At 35.8% G+C, this 21,192-nt stretch overlaps 1 protein-coding gene across 1 annotated transcript in view; it reads left to right on the top strand.

Annotated features, from left to right (window-relative positions):
• Positions 1-17,291, top strand: part of LOC110466729 (glutamate receptor 2-like) — a 109,931-nt gene extending 92,640 nt beyond the window's left edge. The window contains exons 12-18 of the mRNA XM_021523444.1: positions 1,302-1,657; positions 8,883-9,081; positions 10,199-10,446; positions 15,041-15,152; positions 15,423-15,554; positions 16,345-16,470; positions 17,148-17,291. Of these exons, the coding sequence (XP_021379119.1) occupies positions 1,302-1,657; positions 8,883-9,081; positions 10,199-10,446; positions 15,041-15,152; positions 15,423-15,554; positions 16,345-16,470; positions 17,148-17,264 (1,290 nt within the window). The 3' untranslated portion in view covers positions 17,265-17,291. The remainder of the gene's footprint in view (positions 1-1,301; positions 1,658-8,882; positions 9,082-10,198; positions 10,447-15,040; positions 15,153-15,422; positions 15,555-16,344; positions 16,471-17,147) is intronic.
• The last annotated feature ends 3,901 nt before the right edge of the window (positions 17,292-21,192 follow it).

The raw sequence follows: 21,192 nt of genomic DNA on the forward strand, positions 1-21,192 counted from the left end.
TAGCATAAACTGCATTTTTTTCTTTTTTTTCATACCCATACCGTTGAGTCCAAAACTATTTTTTAAATGTGCCTGCAAACGACTTGTGGTTTTTTAATCTGCATATGTATTTGTCTTAGCAATAGACTTTAAATTTAAAACAGGATACCTTAATATCCGCCTCGGTCAAGATCATGTTCATATAACCACATATTCACCGCGACAACAGTCAATTATATGACATGAAGAAAGTTTCTCTCTTGTTATTATTCCAAAACTGATCAGTCGTACACTGTTTCATGTGTTCAAGCAGTATTCATGTAGTGTTCAACCATATTTAGAAAAATGACAATTTGAAAAGTCTGTATTTAAAACACCTTAAACTAATTCATTAGCATTTTTTCACGAGTTTCATCGCAAATCAAACAATTCCAATAATGTCATAACAAACTAGAGACCAGCACTCTTGTTCCTCAGGTCGGTGTTTTTTCTCCGAGTACTCTGGTTTTCTCCATCACTTAAACAAGGCATGTCCTTAAATGACCATAGCTGTTAATAGGGCGAAAAAAAACCCATAAACTTTACCAAATCAATCAAGTGATTGTGTACGTTTGATAACTGTTGAGTCAAAAGCATGTAAAGTGTTCATATATATTTACTTTTTACACGAGGGACAAGACCAATGTGCTGTTAATTGACAGCAAAGCATTCGCGATGCAATTGAGAGAGTCATGCATGTGATTTATATTTCTCCCTAACCTAACCTTTATAAACGAAGATAACTTACATATGGCCATTATTTTTTAACTTTTATTCGTGAATGGTGTCAAAGTGTTCATTTATCTTCACGAGGGGTTATGAAGTATCTATTCTAGGTGTCAATGATACAGGATTGTCTCATTAGCGGGTACCTGTCAATCATGTTGGTTGCTTGAAATGTCCGGTTGTACCTGTCTTGTTTGCCCTTGTGGAGTATAACTGACATTGTATGATCTTGAATTATTTTGAGTAGTATCCAGTGATATAACCTCTTTTAACGACTAAATATATATCACATAAGCATTTCAAACATGTTGTAGATCTTATTACGGTTTGAAAACGGCATTTTACTGTAAACATATTAATATTGATGTATTGATATTTTGACACTCAATGTCCTACACGAAGAAGACAGAAAAAAAATCTGCATATTACATAGATGTCGGGCATTTAAAACTCTGGTTGAAATATAATCTAGATAAACATTTTGAAATAGAAGATAGAACATATTTTCATGAATTGGAGAATATGTATTAATTTTCAATGTGTGTTACGTTTCACAGGCTGCTGATTTAGCTGCAGCACCACTTACCATAACGATGGAGCGCGAAGAAGCTGTGGACTTCTCTAAACCTTTCATGAATACTGGAATAAGTATTATGATTAAGAAACCAGAAAAACAGAAACCCGGAGTGTTTTCATTTATGAAGCCATTTTCAATATCACTATGGATGTGTATAGTTATTGGATATTTTGTAGTTAGTTTTGGAATCTTTTTAGTAAGTCGATTCAGCCCAACAGAATGGAAGAGAATACGAATGAGGTCTGGGACAGAATACCTTAATAAATTTACCTTAAAAAGTTCTCTGTGGTTTTCCATGGGATCACTTATGCTTCAGGGAAGCGACACCTGTCCAAGGTAAGCATCACACACAATTCAATATTATTAACACTTTATCTGTCATAGTTAATATTAAATGCTAATGCAGTGGTGGAAACCGAAATGTGATGTAGCCAATTATATCCCCAAGGAATAATGATTCCTTTTCATATATCTCCTACATGTCTTGGGTTTCATCAATTTATTTTGTTTGGCTTGCAGATAAGAGAATGTATTTTATATTATGTTATAGTTGTACTGCTTTTTATCATCGGGAATATGCATTTCACTTGTCTTATTTTGAAAATGCATGATTATTGCTTTTATAAATCATTCTGAAAATACGTTCCTTCTAGACCTTCTATAACAATGATAATAAAGATGAAATAAACATAATCAACAACAGTGTTAGGTGTATAACAAATCAGCGAGGCTAGATAATTATTCAACCCCTTCACTTCGGATTATTGCACTATTGCTGTTTCCAACCTAGCTTCCTAGTCGACGGTCGTATCCTGGTAAAGTTCTAGTACAGTTATACCCAAAACAAAATCAAAGGTTGGTGACTACTGTATGTACGAAAAACTACAGTGTAATTTTCTAATGGTTTGCCTGCTGTGGGACAGTGATAATTAATTACATATAAAAATTACATTTACGTCAAAATATACGATAGTAATCGTGACCGAAAATCCGTACAAAGGTAATAAAGAGCTGAAGAGACCAAAACAAAAGGAAAGAAATCTTAAAGTGCCATGAAACAAAACGGAGACAAAGCAAATGGAAGCGTTTTTTTCTGTGGCATCTGTCATGACATCTCCCGTCCTATCGGGAAAAATATCAGTTTACACTAGAAATATTTCATTCCGTAAGTAAACACGACTATAACAATCAGACAATACAAGAGGGATGAAAAAAAACAATCTGACTCTTTTCATAAAATTCATTAGGTCTCAAACGACTTAAGAATGTTGCTAACAATTCATTATATTATGGTACAACTGTATAACAAACTCGCTTTTCATATCCAAAACATATTCACAGTTCTCGTACAATAATAAACCTACAACGAGAACGGTTGGTTTTACGACATGTCACAATTGAATTTTAGTTGTAATGGTTGTTTTTATGTACAGGAATACCCGTACCGTTTCTGATTTATTTCATTTTGCGTGCAATATAAACAAGAGATTCCAGACGGATCTTGGCGCCCACCTTTGTACCATCTTCATTAGTTCTTTGTCAGTTCGATCTATTCTCTTCTTTCCTCTAATCTGTTTGATCGAGTCATGTTAACAGTAAATGCACCTTGAGGTAACTTTTGATCTAAACTTAATCCTGATGTGTATGAAAGCCAACCTTCAAAGTGAGTTTGTCATTTCACATATTTACTAGTACAGTACTTAATGTGAAAGAAATAGAATCGATCATTGCAATATGAGAAAGATCTGTTTAGTTCTTCTTTCAATCCATTTTGTTTTTATGATCAGTCTCAAAATATAACATGCACAACGAGAGACCAAGGGGAACCTTCATACACAATTTGAGAAAGATCCCTCTGGTACTTCTTGAGAAAAAGCGATAACAAACTTTTACTATAAAATCCAAGATGGCTGCCTGTCGGCCATGTTGTTTATCCGATCAGTCTCAAAAGATGCCCTGCACAACTTTGGACCAAGGGAAACCTACATACAAAATTTGAGAAAGATCCCTCTAGTAATTCTTGAGAAATAGCAAAAACAAGCTTTCACTATCAAAATCCAAGATGACTGCCTGTCGGCCATGTTGTTTATTCGATCAGTCTCAAAAGTTGCCCTGCACAACTGGACCAAGGGGAACCTACATATAAAATTTGAGAAAGATCCCTCTGTTACTTCTTGAGAAATACCGATAACAAAAATTGTTAAAGGGCGGACCACGGACGGACCACGGACGCATGGTGATTTGAATAGCCCACCATCAGATGATGGTGGGCTATAAAGCGAGCCTTATCGTTTCGTCGTCCCTCAGGTAGGGCGTAAGAATTGTACTTGCTTCCCCCATTGCATGATCGTAAGAGGCGACTAAATTTGGGATCTAATCTTTTCTCTCCTAAACAACTTTCTCCTTCCTAATGTCTCCCTTGACATGCCTCACTTTTGGCCTTTAGTTGAGCGTTCGCCCCTGTGAGGAAGGCTTTGTGTTCTGTCCCCTAGCCGAAAAATACCAGAGGTTGTAAAATGGTAGTTTCTACTCCTGCTTAACGTTTATCAATTTAGGAGTGGGACGACTGGTTCGCCCGTTGTCAGTATAATGTGACTGGGTTGGGTGTCCTGCTGGGTGTCTTCGGCAGTATGTTTCAGTTAGCTAGCACGATAAAGTCGGCATCAGTTCCGCGCTATCACGAGACAAACACGAACATATCACAGCCTCCCAATACACACACGCATATACTACACACATGCGTCTTGCATTCAGCGGGGCTGTCCTGAAATGACCAAAGCTGTTGATAGGAAGTTAAACAATACTAAACCAAACCATTATGGTTTCGTTGTTTCTTCCCCTACTCTTACTTTGTGAACATGACATTATTTGGATTTGACCTAGACGACGGGTGTCGTCTGTTGAATAGCAGACGTTTACAATTCTGGGACACCTTGTACTTTCTGAAGTCTTTTCTTTGGTCATGTTTGCCCTGCTTTCAGCATTGCTTTCTTCTCTAAAATAAGTTTTTAAATAGCTCATCTTGTATCCTTACGAAAAATGATCCTGTGCACTTCGGGACCCAATCATCTGAACTAACAGTAGCAACAGATTAGATACTGCACCAAAGCCTGGTATATTAAGCAATTTACTTAGAAGCCACACATTGACAGTCAACGGTTCAAGAGGATAAGTGGCAATAATTAATGAGATTTCTTTCCTTAATGTGAATTCACGTGCGAAAGGTCATGCTCTCGTACTTTTAAGGTACATGATGGTCTTTAATTTAATCGTTCAGAGCCCTGTTATTTCTGAACAACACGCAAGTCTGGGAATTGTACCAATTTCCGGATTTATCATGCATTAGTCTAACCACTTTCCAAATATATATTAGCTTAAAGCAAATGTTAAGTAATCGATCTTTAACAAAATTGTAACAGGCATTTTGCCAAATATACCTGCTTTTGTAAAGTTTAAATCAATAATACATAAAAGTACCCATTTGTACATCACACGAATGTACAAATGTACACGAGAACTAATTATTGCTTTTGTGAACTGATACTAAAAGGCTATCGAGTTGCATCTGCACTGTTCTTTTCCTTTGGAGACCAGGCTATTAATGATTCAACGAGGACTTAGCGTTAATTGAGTAATTAAATCAGTACTTTCATCGTTAAGATGCTTCTTCGTTGGCAAGTGTAATGGCAAATGTTTCCCCATTGTTATTTCTTCTCGCATAAATGCCTTACTTTAACGTTTTCTTCAAATACTCCTATCCTAGAGAATCATGTATACATTGGAATCAGTAGAAGAATATTATCGATATTTTTCTAGTATTAAAGAATAAATTTAAAAATTTCATACTTTTCTGGAGCTAATTGGTGCCACATGACGTCACTACAGGTTTCAGATGAGAAAAGGCAACATTTGTTTGTTTGTTTGTTTGATTTTGTTTAACGTCCTATTAACAGCTAAGGTCATTTAAGGACGGCCTCCCCTGTGTGCAAGATGCATGCGTGTAGTGTGTGTGTAATTGGGAGGCTGAGATATGTTCGTGTTTGTCTCCTTGTGATAGCGCGGAACTGATGCCGACTTTATAGTGCTACCTCACTGAAACATACTGCCGAAGACACCCAGCAGGACGCCCCACAAGGTCACATTATACTGACAATGGGTGAACCAATCGTCCCACTCCTAATTTGCTGAGCGTTAAACAGGAGTAGAAACTACCATTTTTAAAGACTTTGGTATGTCTCGGCCAGGGGACAGAACCCAAAGCCTTCCTCACATGGGCGAGCGCTCAACAAATGGCCAAAAGTGAGGCATTGTCAAGGGAGACATTAGGAAGAGGAAAGTTATTTAGAAAGGAGAGAAGAGATAAGGTCCCAAATTTAGTCGCCTCTTACGATCCTGCCATTGGGGGTAGCAGGTACAATTCTTACGCCCTACCTGCAGGGAAGCACATAAACGCATTTAAAAATACTAAGAAAATCCATTCTTGCTAGCCTAAAGGATAAACGTAATGTACTTCATTACTGGGCATCGTATCTATAATAATACACACATATACAATCTTATATACAATACTGTCTCGAAGACAAATATATTTGTAGAAATATCTTTTCGTATATTTTGAAGGGTCCAATGCTGGTCTCCTGAAGCCATGGTATATGTTGTCTATATTTGTACAGCCTTTATATCAAAGAATATAAAACATTTCAAAGTTTAACTTTTATTTATATACATTTGTATGGGGACCAATCTCTGGATAATCAATATTTCCATTTTTTCAATTTTCTTTCAAATGAAATATACGATAAAATTAGTATGACCAGCAGAAATAGTATAAGGATTAGCCTAAAAAGCAATTTACTGTTCACTTTGTTACCAAGCTAATGAATCAGAAAGCTACAGATTGACAAGAAAAATATCCTAAGCAGTACTTCGTTTTGTTTCATTGAACGAGCTATATACGTGTTCTGACTGTTCCATCCATCGTAGTTGTTTAAACTATGTACTAATAGGCGTTTCTAGTTAGATTGTTGTCTTCGGTTCTTTCTTTTACGGAATACGAATTCCACCAATCTACGTGTCCAGACATACCTAAGTCGACAAAATGAATGTTTTATATACACTTAAGGTACATTCCCTATCTGCACTTGACTGATTACAGGCTCAAAGAAATTACAATTTACGTGTTAACACATTTTCGCTTGTTTGATTAATCAAATGAGTACATGTAAGGTTTCTTGGAGAATCTTGGCAGATAATTGGTTTATACATATATTACGAAGTTGAATGGTTGCCCCATGAGCCATGTGAAAGAAAAATCAATTTCAGGTCAAAATTACAGATACCGAATCTTGTATAGACCAGAGAAAAATGAATTGACTGATTTGGTGGATTACGTTATCAATGGAAGTGTCATCTCCTGAGACAGAAATGTCAAAATTAAACTGTATTACTATCTATTCATAGTATATCACGCATCAGTTCAACAAGAAGTCTCTTCGAGGTGATGTAACTATCCATGTATATTACACGTATTCGATTGTTTACTTGCGATTTTGATTTCATCATTGCAATATAACGCGTCAAATGGAATGAAATTTCAGCAATGACACGATTTGAAAGGGCTCGCTAACGGGAAATCATGTGACAATGCAGAAAATCGATAACCGCCGTTATCTTTCAATTGGCAAGGAAATGATGGGCAGTAAAGTTTAAATGCTAGCATTCCAATTAAGGTCGATTTTCAATTGCTCTTTAAGCTCGGCACACAATCTGTGTCGTAAAGCACTGAGATTGGGGTGATGTTTTGTTCATATTCCTACGGGTACGTATAGCATGAATATTTTCCTTTCAAACAAATACCTCTTAAAAGGATTGGATAATCATATAGTACACGTATCCCCTATAGCTCTCACAAAGCAACTTAAATTACAATAATTGTGTGAAATAAATTTTTGCAATGTACACAGCAGTTAAAATCGCGTTTTATACAATTGTTTTAAATAGCAATAAGGAAATACCGAACCGAACTCAAAATCGATCAAACTAGGGCGGATTTACTAGGAAATTTTTGAAAATATTCTAGGAGCTAAAGACCGCGTGTTCCGGAAGGAGTACCGCTGTGTAAATATAAACTTTTGTTATATTTATACAATGTCATCAAACTTTGAGACATGTATAATACTATCCGTGAACGTTGACGTTGGGGGCGTGAAACCTAGGAAGCCGGATATTTTTTCAGAAAAAAAAATGCCACGATTTAAAAGAAAGTTCAACTGATTTCATTGGTTAGTCATTAAGCATTTTTTATTGTTTAGTCATAGTTATATGAACGATTTTCAGTAACGCTGACAAATTAACGTTATCGATACCATATTTATCACAAAGAGACAAGAATTAAGACATGAACGTGAGAGTATGAAACATCAGCAGAATCAATACTATTCAGGACATATTCCGTGACGTGACTCGAACCCGCAACCCTTCGGTCAGGAGCCCGGCGTCCTACCCCTAGACTATCGTGCCTCCTAAATAAAGAGCATGTCTTAGATAAACATAGGTAGTGGATTCATCCTGCTCAATACACCTACACATATATATATTTTAAAACTACATTAGAAGAATAACACTTATTTCAAAAAACGATTTCCCTTGATTTGGAACTTGCGAAACCCATAGTTACCACATCAAAAAACACCAAAAATTGCCAAAAGCATTAGTTTTAACACAACATTTTACCCCTGCAAACAGCATTTTATTTCTTGAAAACTACCTTAAACCAAATATCACCTACTCGGTAACAAAGATACTCACGTTTTAGCATAGGTCATTCAGATGGATTTTTCACAATATTTACACATGTGCTGATTACCAAAAAAAGACTACATGAAATGCTAGCTGTTGATGTGTAGACACAGATTCGTAAATTGCCAAAACTGTAGTCTCGAACCAAATTAATTTTTTTTCTCTTGGAAAATTATGAAGCTCACATAGTCCATCATACATATATCAATTTTAGTACTGATTTTTTTTATTAAACTTTTGATACGTGTAATAATACATGGGTTACTCATTGTACAAAAAGATCACCCATGGCCACCGTACGCTACTGTACACTGCTACCATACGTTTAAAACGTAGCTGAATTTACATGTCGATTTGATCGTCATTTCGTTCATGCATACCTGTAATAACTAAATGTACATACGCTTATAGCGTAGCCGAATCGACAGTTATTTGATTTTTGACCATTCCATTTGGACTACTGATCGTTTGCCTGATGAAGGTGACAGCGTACATGTCGTAAACTGAAATTTCACTAGTATATATAAATACTTTCTGGTTGTGATATATAAACTTCCATAATATTGCTTTCGGATAATTATCCTCTAAATGCATATTTCATAAATTACTTTCTTTTATTATAATACTTTTTCCTCTGTCGAACATTGTTCCAATGACTGTTTTTGTATATCGTCCCTTTTCAAAATTTGTCATTTTTACTTTGGAGTGTTCCAATTATTTCGTTGTCCTGCATTGATAATTGTTTTTCGTCTGTTTGATAAAGATCTGCCGCCGGTCGGATTATAGGAGGGACCTGGTGGCTAGCTGTGCTTATTGTGATATCGTCCTACACCGCTAACCTAGCAGCTTTTCTTACTATAGAACGCCTACTAACACCTATATCGTCCGCAGATGACCTGGCAAATCATCCGGATATGTCGTACGGTACATTGGAATCAGGTTCCACTCAAGACTTCTTTAAAGTAAGTCGTTCAAATAAGCCAACCATACGTTACCTGATGATGATAAATCAAAAATATTATGTACATTTTTTGAATAAGGAGCTTTGATGACCGTTATGTCGTAAATATGAAATGTATTTAAATTGTCACCATATCAAGGGACATTTTCACGATTTGAGTCATAAATTTCATGTGACACCCCCACAATGTTTCTGATATTTAGCTTATATACTTGCATTTACATCAAGTTCGAGTTTCTTACATCTGATCATATACTTTAAGGACAACATGTTTTATTGAATATGAACTAATCTGATTAATTGGCAGCTATTATCATTAGATATTAATAGTGTGTTTTTTCACTCAATGCCGTGTTGTATTTTCAATATATTTCTTATCCAATACATCAAATATCTATAAAATTGATATGTTTGTCATAATTCCAATGCACCCTAGATATGTTAACTGTTTCTAGTTTTTACTTTGCAGCATATATTAACACTTTTGTTTTAAACGTAAACTGCTGTGTTATAAAATCTAACGCAAGAAACACCAATTTTAGGTGTGAATTGGACAAAATTGAATAACAAGAGAGGGATAGAGAGAAAACCCAAGAACTAACACAAACAAACAAAATTGCAAAATATGAACAAATAACAGATTAACACGGAGAGCTTTAAGAACATGTAAGGAGAATAAGAGCTGGTTTTCTGATTAGTAATCTTTCGCTTCATCAACACTACCCGCCATGTAAATTTAGGTCCAATTCAAGAAATGCTACGTCCTAGAAAAGATAACCGGACTACAAGGCCTTTTAAGGATCAACATTTTTTTTTTTAAATCGTCTTTCAAATATAAAACACCAATATAGCAAGTAATATTGAACGAAATATTAGAAGAAAATCATTATACCTGGAAATTTAATCATTATTATTCAAATTTATTAGATCAAAGATAAACAAGTATTTAAATAAGTTGAAAAATCAAGCGATTGGTATAACGCTTCTATTACAATATAATTAAAGTGAACATTGATTCAGGCTTGAGGTTTGCATTTTTGTACAGTTTTGTTTTGCTTTGTTAATAATGACATTAGATACTATAGAGAACTAATTTGTTATTCTTTTGTCATTTGTAGAAATCCAATGTACATACATACAAGATAATGTGGAGCTTTATGAAGAGTCATTATCCATCTGTGTTTGTGTCGACTTCAGCAGAAGGTGTAAGGCGTGTTCGTAGTTCTAAAGGGAATTATGCTTTTCTTATGGAGTCTGTGTACAACGAATACTTTATGAACCAGGAACCGTGTGATACAATGCAAGTTGCACCAAATCTCAATTCCAAAGGCTACGGTGTAGCCACACCGAAAGGTTCCAAATTAAGGTAATGTATGAAAAAGGTTGAAACAGTATTTTTGTATTGAAAAATCCGTACATGTAGCTCGTAATTTTTTCCTGGATTAGAATATTCCAGGCGTAGAGATTATGAAAATAATTAAAAATTAAGTTCAGAGTAGAATGTTGCCGTAGTTTCGTGTCAAAATGAACTTTTTAAAATGTGTATGTTCACATTTTGTCAATATGGACCCATTTTTACAAAATAGAAACATGTATTTTAGTGAAATTTAAATTTCTAGATAAAGTCGGACTGTTTATTGGTTCTTGGGTTAGGTTTCTTAGCTCTTCCTGCTGGTGAAAACGGGGAAAAGGTTCTTGTTTTTCGAAGTTGTTTAGGAAATCCAGTGCTGATTTAATGAACTTGGATTGTATTTTAGGAAAATTATTTACATTCTGTATGCTTGGACTCATTGACGAAAATTATATTAAAATTTGCATAACACAGGTGACCTCATCACTGCGTATTGATTCATTTCAAACGTAGCACAGGCCGTATATGGTTCCCGTCCGGAACCATGAAAAAAAGTAGATATTCTATTTACATTTTCCGCCTAAACACCCCGTTCTCTGAACTGTGATGTCCCCATGTATTAACAGGTGAAAATAACCTTGTTTCTTTTTTATTTATGCTTACTTTGGATATTTCAATGCATTTTAAAATGTAAATGTCAGGAACGGAATCCATGTTTTCAGCATTCATAACAACATAGTCTTCCTGGAAATATATACCATGAATTGCTAATTTTGATTCCTATATATAAATAGCTGTACAGTAGTTCTTCTGTTTCTTATGCGTTGGTATCGGATTATTGTTCTAGTGGTCTACTCTGCGGGCCTCAGATAAGACCTAGTTGAAAATCTTGGTTCAAATCTGCCTTCATTCCCCGCATGCTACTGGCAAAATGCCAAAACCCTCAGCTCTTTGTCATTCAGATGGAGTTATTGAAATTCTTTACAAATATCATCCCCCAAGGTTTTTCATCAGGTGGTAATTTTAAAGTTTTGAAAAACTTGGCCCCCATGATATAGACAGTGGTTAGATATCGTTACCATATTTTTTCTGGGTTATGTAGAACCTCTGTTGTCCTCGTAAGTAGGCCAAGGTAATTCAGTTGAACAAACCTGGTTGTCCTTTAAACCAACTTGCTTTATCATCACCCGAGGCCACTTGGTTTAACAAATTCGACCCTTGTGACCTTGAAAGTCGATCAAAATTACTCATTAAAACATTTCTTACATCGCCTATATTGCACTTCAGTGTATCCCAGTCTTTAAGATTCTTAAATATTCTCTGGAAACGAAACAGACGGAAACTGACGCAGCCTTATTTTCGATACAAGACGCACACACAATGTTATGCACGGTAGTCTAGTGGTAGGACGCCGGGCTCGTGACCGAAGGGTTACGTGTTCGAGCCACGGCACGGCACTGTGAGCAAGATACTTTACTCCGCTTGTTGCAGTCTACTCAGCTGAAAATGAGTACGAGGTTGGGCAGTGCAAGAATTGTTGAATGCTAGCTGTTAGCGCCGAAATGGCAGCTCCAGCTATATTGGCTGGTTGCAAAGGCCCTATAACCACGGATAATAATTTGTGAACCTCTTTGAGACGACCTGCGAACTAGATAGTTATAAAGCGGTATATAAGAATCACGAATTATTATCATTATTTGTCATAGTTATGCTTTTAAGTGGAATATTTAAGTTTTATGATTAATTATTCTCATATGGGGTGATATTACTCTTTTTTTAACTTAAATTAATCTTCCTTCGTTGAATTGTTTCGCTCATAGTTTTCATTAAGCTGACTGCTGACATGTGTAGCATCCTTCCTAGTACCTGTCGCTTGAAGGTCATTGCAGTGATTTACAATATAGGATGAATGCCCATTGTCTGCCTTTTTTTTAAGATTGATAACCTAAACTGGAAAGTTTCAAATACAACAATTGACAAATATGTGTGGTGTCAATTTTAATTTTAAAAAATGCGGTTGTCAAATACGTCTGATATAGCTGGTGTTTATCTGTCATCCATTTTTATACAGTTCTGTGATATACCGATTTACTATACTGTACAACATCTTTGAAAAATCGTCATAGTTTAATTATACATGATAGAGCATGCATCCTCATTTTTGTAGAAAGGCTTTGACTAAATCATTCAAATTGACAATAATGTTAACACAATGACCTTGAATGGGAGGGGAGATGCGGAGTACAACACATCTTAACTGATCATTAATGTAATGGATGGGTGCCCTTCCCTGCTTCGTTTTTACTTCCGCAAAGGCAGTGTCTATCAGACTACATGTGTACAGGTAGTGATTATTGGCGGAGGTGTCCATGGCTGTCAAGGAAAATTACTATGACAAATCTTGGTGCCGAGGATCAATAGCGAACCAATACGTTCAAATTGTCCCTCGTTTAAGGCATAGCACCAGTGACAATGGATGACGAACTGTGGAGAGAATATGATCGATGTTGGAGCTTAGCACCGTGAGACGATGCGTCCCCTGAGGGGATCGCCGATGAATCCTGACCGTATTCGTTAAACCTTGCCGTAATTCACAATCCATCACTTTTCCTGCAAACGTTCCCATTCTAAAGACGAATTGGGTCTCTGGAGAGGTTTCCTGTCCCATATTTTGTAGAAATGTGGCAGCAGTGTTCAATTTGCTAACCTTTCTGACTTTATGTACACATAATGGCTGAACCAGTTAGCATTAATTCGTTCCAGTCCGAAACTTTAGCGTAAGCTTAACCAAAATGTGTCGAATTGATTCCCCCTAATTTAATTTGATATCACATATTTTTATTCCTGGCATGGTGTATAACATGACAATTGATACGTTTCTAATGCTAATTCTTTATAAAACTGTCATATCTGTAGAAGGTTTATATTATGTCAGATAAGTTAACATACATACGACTCCAGATTCTGACTTGGCTAACAAAAGAACAAAAGATATTATGACGTTACATTAGCGATAATATATACGTGTACTACGACGACAGAAATTATGGGGGGCCGCGGTAGCAAGGTTGTTAAGCCGTCTGACAATCTGCTAGCACTAGCCCTCCACCACTGTGTCGCACGTTCGAGGCCTACGTTGGGCAGTTGCCAGGTACTGTCCGTAGGTCGGGGTTTTTTTCCGGAACTCCGGCTTTCCTCCACCACCAAAACCTGACACGTCCTTAACTGACCATAGCTGTTAATAAGACGTTAAAAATAAAAACAAACGAACCAAAACAAATTAAGGTGACGTAGAAATTTAATACGCCCGTCAAATTTGACGGAAGTATTATGGTATGGGTCCGTCCTGCCGGCGTAAACTTTTGTTTGTCCGGCAATCTCCTCCTACATTCTCCGACCAATCTCTTTGAAACTTGGTATACATTAAAATCATGATATGAAATTGTGTCTTCCTAAAAACAATTGATTCGACAATTTTTCAAAAATCTATTGCCTTTTGTTCATTTCAGTATTTTATTTTTTGTCCGGAGATCTCCTCCTACATTTTTTGATGGATTTCTTCGAAATTAATAGGCTAAATAATCATGATATGTTGTTGTGTTTCCTTGAAAAGAATTTTGATTCAACATTTTTTGCAAAAGTTATTGCCCTTTATTTATTTCAGTATTTGATTTTTGTCCGGCAATCTCCTCCTACATTTTCAACGGATCTCTTTGAAACTTTGTAAACATTTGATTCATGATATGAAGTTGTGGCCCCCTGATAAGAATTTTGGTTCGGCGATTTTAGCAAAAGTAATTGCCCTTTGTTCATTTCAGTATTTTATGTTTTGTCCGGAGATTTTCTTCTAAAATTTTTATAGCATGTCAGCTAACCACTCTTAGAATGATGCAGATCTTATTTCAATGTAAGAAAGTATATAACACTATATGGCATTCGACGGGCGTAAATTGTTCCGCCCCGCGGTACTCTTGTTTATGTCAACGTCGACATATCTAGTGCTGTAACGCTCCAAACAATCTACCTACCACTGGGTGAAGTGTTATCGACATTTTGTTGACATGATATGCTTACCAACATTGGTCAATGCACCAGGAGCAAAAAAAAACGTAGTAAAATAATCATTTGAACTACAAATTAAGGAAACACTTAATTAAAAAGTTAGTTTGTTGATGTAGAAATTGAAGACTTATAAAGTAAATAGTCACTGCACAACAAGACCTTTAAATTCGTTTATTTAGGTCTCGAAACATATGCGGAAATACACCAGAACGAAGTGCTTATTAAACCTAATTACGCTAATAGCATATAACTTATTCTTAAACAGTTCATAGAAGACATATTTTTAGGCAATGCATTTAGAGATTTTACTTTGTTGAAACTACCCATTTGAATGTCTGTTTTTCATCCCTTTGATAATAACAAGTTGTGTGAAACATAATCCTAAATATAACAAATCTCTGCGAAGATATTGTGTGGTATACATTGTATTTGTATTTTAATATATTTCAGAGGAGACTAAACGAATGAAACTTAAACAGAAAACATAATTTATACAATCTGTATAATTTGGCTATATCTCAGCTCAGTCTTTTATCATCTATGGCAGGCAAAAGCTGTCTATCGCAGTGCTACAACTAATTGAAGATGGAACATTGATAAAGTTAAAGAAAAAATGGTGGGTAGACAAAGGAACTTGTGGAGCGGCAGGTTCTCACGGGGTACGTGTGTTTTTTTGCACAGTTTGTTTCATTCTCTACCATTTTATAACACTTGAGTTTAAATTCAATATAGGTTTGTTGGTCGTTCTGAAAAGGTACAAAAAACAAACTTCCTTAAGGTAACTGCAACAAACAGAATTCATTAATCTTAATAATATATTATGTATTTATGAAGAAATCTTTGTCATAGTATAGTATTAACGTTTGGTATTTCCGCTATCAGTTGATTAAGGCTATTGTTCTTATCATCTCTTTATCTTTTTTCCTAAGGGATCCAAAAAGAAGTCGCTTTCTTTAAGCAATGTTGCTGGTGTTTTCTTTATCCTCATTGGCGGTCTGGTCTCGGCGATAGTTCTTGGTGTAACAAATTTTCTACGATCTAAATCTAAAGGAAAACTAGGCGTAAGTAATTTGCAATCATTACAACGGCTTCAGCATCAGTCGTATACGTTTGCACACTATTCACATCAATAAAGTTATATTTCTCACGCATTCCGATGATGTATATTTTATCGTTGAACTTGATGTTACTGATTGACCGACGGTCTACCAAATCTTCGTTTAAGTTTATTTGGAATTAGGAGCGAATTTGTCGGTTCGCCCTGTTTTGTTACGTTTTTATCCGGAAACGAAATTAAACTGAATAATGTAACGAACTGAAATTGTATAAATACTCTGTGGTTGATCTAAGAGTGTTCAGTATTGTGTGACTCATCAGAACTTTACCCCTTGAATGCTAATTGGCTTTAAAAGTCATACTGGAGGTCAACATGTTAAAAGAATATCCGTGTAGCAATGATCTCCATCATCTTTGGACCTAGTTAGAGTAATATAAACGAGGGTCGTTTCTATTATAATTGATATGGTAATTTTGAGAACAATATTGAAAATCCTTGAAACTTTTCATCAGATTTAAAACTGTATTTCATATCTCTCATCTCAATGGACAATCAATACATTTTTTAAAAGATTATAGTTTTGACGACAACAGTTCCACCTCAGAGTTGGAATGCTCTAAAAAAATCTTCACTGCCTACAAAATCGATGTTAAACATTATATCAATATCGTAATAATCATTCTAAATATAATTGTTTATATTATAATCAGTTTTCAGTATTTTAAAGTTAACACCTAAAAAAGTGTATTATTTCACACAATGGAAGTTTTAAATGTATCTCATTGTATTGACAGGGTGTCCCCCCAATTAACAATGACGCCGCGAGATCACTTTTATCGGACTACAGGGATGCCCCATTAAACAACGAAAACGGACAAACAGCAACACCTGATATCCACCAGTCAGTTCCAGTGAAAGGTGTAAGTATACGACATTTTTTAAAAGGAATAATATATGCATGGTGATCAGTTAGTTGTTGATAGTTTATAAAAACAAATTTACTCAGTGATAATGTAGATAGTTTCCAATTATCAAATATCAACTCACAGAAAATGCTTTCTATTCGTTTACTTATATGATGTAAGCTTGATTTACATTCTGTTTAAAATGAAGGTGATATTATTGAAGAAAAAAATGATAAAATTAAAAATGTTTGTCTGCAATCATGTTCAGAATTACCGTATTATAAATATGGATGAAATACAATGTAATACATATATTAATATTTTTTGTCGATTTCGACAATCAGTTGGCTCTGAAATTCCGTAATTGTTCATCAATTCTGAGGTAGGTTTCCAATAAATTTCATAACGTTTCCAGAACTATGCCATCGCATAGCTTATGACGTCAGAGTAATAGTTTCATAATTATTTCTCAGCTCAGGTGACGTTGGTAGGTTGATATAATGTAATGTAGAAACATGTGAATATATACCACATGTATAACATGTACATGTAAAATGCTAACTTCAAAGGGATGTTTATGGAGGATTTTGATCCTCAATGTTATTTTGAATCAAACGTAATAGAATAAATATAATCAACCGTCGATCACTATGCATCAACGTTATCGTTATACATTTCATTTTTTATTTCAGATTTTAATGAACACATGCAAACTACATACAGGAGAGAATAGCAACAATTCGAATCACACTATTCGGTCAGAATTTTACGGAAACATTTATGACAGGAAATCACTTCATGATCGTTAGACATTTTTGAACATTATTTTTTTTTAATTTGTGCAATTAAAAAACAAATAAATTTTATATTAAATATATTTTTAGAAAGTTGTTCAGAGTTTTTTGTTGATGCAGTTTAACCAAATAACCAATGTAAAAATATTTGCTTTGTTGTATATATCATAACTATACTTTTGACTGTGTATCGCTAAGTAGCCGTCTTTAATAAACTACGAGCAAAATATAGGATACAGTGACACCTTCAACTGTTATAAAACCTGCATTGCGTTCATATCAATATACGTACAGAGGGCATTCTTAATGATAAATTTAGACAGTTTTCATTACTAGAAATCAAACAAAAAATGCAACATCAAGTAATATGACAACACGATGGGGACAGCACTATGACCTTCAGTGTACTCTGGGTTTGTGTCATGAGTCATTTTAGATATACTCTCTACCTATTTCATATGAAAAAAAATTGTGTGTGTTTTGAATATTGAAATTTAAATTGTTGTCTAAATATAGGTTTGATATGTTAACTACAAGTATTAAAACATAAAACAGTGTTGTTAAGTCTTTACCAGTTCGTAATTATTAATTAGTGAAAATGACTTATAAAAAGGGAAAAGCTACAATTGTATATCTTTCTTTACGAATATTAGATGATACTCCGTACTAATTTCCATACTCTCGTCAGAATACATCCTCGACATTTAAGGACTACGCGCGCTGACGTTTTTTGCCCAACTTGAATATGTCATAGCAAAACCTGAAACTACGTCGCCTTCTTGACGATACAAGCAGTCTAGTCTCCTTTGATGCACATCAAAAGAATCGTCGGACATCATAACGGTGATATTTAATGGCTTAAAAGTCAGGTGTCGCTCCTCTGTATCTTCAGAGGACGGGTATCAACCTAGTGATTGGAAACTATTTTATAAGACTTATCAAATATTTATATTCGTGCCTTCAATTTTGCTATGACATAGTCCAGGGGTGCGGAGATCGTAGGTGAGCGTAAACCCTGGAGTATCGATGATGGCCAAAATCACACGCACACACTTTAAAGATTTCTACATACACAGGTCTGTCAATATACCTACATTTACACTTTGATGGCTGCTATTGGAGTCACTGCGAACTAAATGGTGAACTGTAATTTGCCCTGTCTGTAAAATTAGTAAGTAATGTTTGGTTGACACATTTTTATCGGTAATGTAGATAAATAAATGTAAGAAAAAAAGTTCTCTGCAGCTTGCGGTACGCCTCCAAGGCTACAGGGAGAATTGCAATGTGTCCAAAAATAAACCAGCAAATGTGTTTAAATGGGTTTAATTAAACCATTGTCTTTAGTGACGCTGACTATATAAAAATAAGAAAAATCCAAATGTGATATCAAAGTTTTACATTCTACACAAACAATGTACGTTGTGCAATGTGGTCCCTTGGTCAAGCTATGACTGAGTGATCAATTTGTATTTTGTACCTGTACAACGATGGGACGAAATTGTATATTTTTTATGTCACTCTACCTGAGAGTTTCGCAAATTGATGGGGAGCGTGTACACACTGCATCAGATGGGTTATATATATGGTGTAGATCTAGCTCCCTCCCCTGTTATATCAGTATCGGGTCATACAGATGGATCAGCTGGTGTCCTTCTCGTCTCTGTTCATGTTAAGAGTTATCCTGATTTTGATTGCTGCTTTGATTTGTTTCGTTTTTGTGGGTTGTTACCTTTTAATAATCCTTGCATTTTCCAAATCGACGATGTGATTAGGTGTTAGCGTGATCTGTTAATGCCGATTTGTTGTACTGGGTGGAGGTTGTTTTGCGTGTGAATCTGGTAAATGTGATGTTGCTATATTTCTCTACGTGCTTTTGATGTTCCTTCAGACGAGTACCAAATTTCCCCCCCCCCCCCCCCAATTTTTGCACGGAATTTGATATACTACTCCTATTTTGTCTAAAATGTTAATCTTGTCTTTAGGATGCACCAGTACCTGTCTGAGTATTGTCAGTGATCTCATCGGGGTGCTGAAACGGTGTTTCCTCATCATCCAGGCAAACCTCTCAGATGTCCCCTTCACGCAGGGTAAAGTGACCCAGCCTTTGCATTTAGATAAGCTTTCATTTCTTTTCTTCTGTCTCGGTTTTCTATTTTCTGCCTTTTTTACAGCTCTTTTCACATTGTTGATTGACCAGTCAGGGTAGCCACAACGGTTGAGTGCGTCTTTTATGTGCTGTTCTTCCTTGTGTCTATCGTCCTGCTCTGTGATGATGTTGTTGAATCTGTCAAGGAGCGTACGTACGACTCCAAGCTTTTGGTGTAGTGGATGGTGGAAACCGAAGGCCAAATATTAAGTGTTTGTCGGTCTGCGGTACACTAATATTTTGATGGTGCCAGGGTTTTTTTTTGCGGACGATGAGCGTGTCCAAGAATGATACGGTACCGTCCTTTTCCTCCTCGTGGGTAAATTTAATAGAATTTGGCCCTGCACTGCTAGCTTTTTGAATATTTCTAGTATGCAATCGACATATTGGTTCCAAAGTATGTGGCCGCATTCCATGGGTGCCGATCTAAAGGCGGTCAGCTCTAGGTGTTCCATGAACAAATTCGCGACTATGGGTGATACAGGACTTCCCATAGCAATACCGTATTTCTGTTGGTACACCTGAGCTCTGAACACGAAGTATGTCGTCTCCGTTACAAATGTAAGTAGTTCGATGATGTTGTCTACTGACAGTTTTTTTTTTTCTTCTGGGGTGTCTTTTCTGCTGATAATCTCTCTCTCTGGTGATATTGATGGTTTTTTGTACTGGTATGTTTGTCAACAGTGAAACCACCTCGTGGGAGTTGAAAATGTCCTGTTCTTCAATAATGACATGTGACATGGCGTGACAGTTTATAACCAATCGACCCATTGTAGTCCACTATAGGAGCAACAGGTAGCTTGGTTTATGGATGTTGGGCGTGCAATGCAATCTAGGGATGTTTTCTGATGTCGAGTATTTAAACCTGTGTTGCTGATCTGTGATGCGTGAATCATCTCTTATTTTGGCAAGAGGTTCTATCATATGCTCCCTATCGATAGGCGAATTGTATCAGGTTGCGTGACATAAATATACAATTTCGTCACATCGTTGTACAGCTTAAAATTCAATTCGCTCACTCAGTTATAGCTTGACAAAGGTACCAGTCGGTCATGAAACGTTGCGACACGTTTGATACGTGCATTGTTTGTGTAGAAAGTAAAACGTTGATATCACATATTTCCAAACTGATAAATCTTATTGAAGATAAAATCCAAATGTGTTTTTTTACAAATATTTGAGATCATGCCCGTGTCAACAGAATGAATTAAGGATAAGAATATTGAAACGAAAATCATCAATCTTATCGACGATGTCAAGTGCTTTTGGGGATATCCACCGGGCCCCGGATGTACAAATGTCGGTAAGGGGAAATTCTAAATATAAAAAATATAAAAATCAAAAAGAACCAGATATAACTTCACTGCTATAGAATAGTTGAGACAAATTAGAGTGATGTGGTTTTGAGGATATAATTTGGTTTGAAAACCCTTAATTCTTATTGGCAACAATTTGGATTTTTCATCAACCACTCGTTAACATTAAACGAATCTTTGAGCAACAAGGGCTAACATTTTAGGCTCCAGCGAGAACGTTAGTTTGCAACATAAACAACAACAACAGAAAACGAAAATGTAAACAAAATGGTAGTTCCAACTCAACATAAAGCAAAATCTGAATAAAGATAGAAATAAAGATGGAAAAGACCCTAAAGAGGATAAGATAAGGGTTTCAATAGGGTAGGTGTCTTCTGCCTCATCGCAGATACCTTCCATGTATATCTAAGAAAAGTCAGTCTGGTTATTAGAATATGAAGTGATGCCGTGTGTTCGATTGCACGGTTCGATTCCCTATCAG

This window comes from Mizuhopecten yessoensis, unplaced genomic scaffold, assembly GCF_002113885.1.
Source record: "Mizuhopecten yessoensis strain PY_sf001 unplaced genomic scaffold, ASM211388v2 scaffold11143, whole genome shotgun sequence".
Taxonomy (NCBI): Eukaryota; Metazoa; Mollusca; class Bivalvia; order Pectinida; family Pectinidae; genus Mizuhopecten; species Mizuhopecten yessoensis.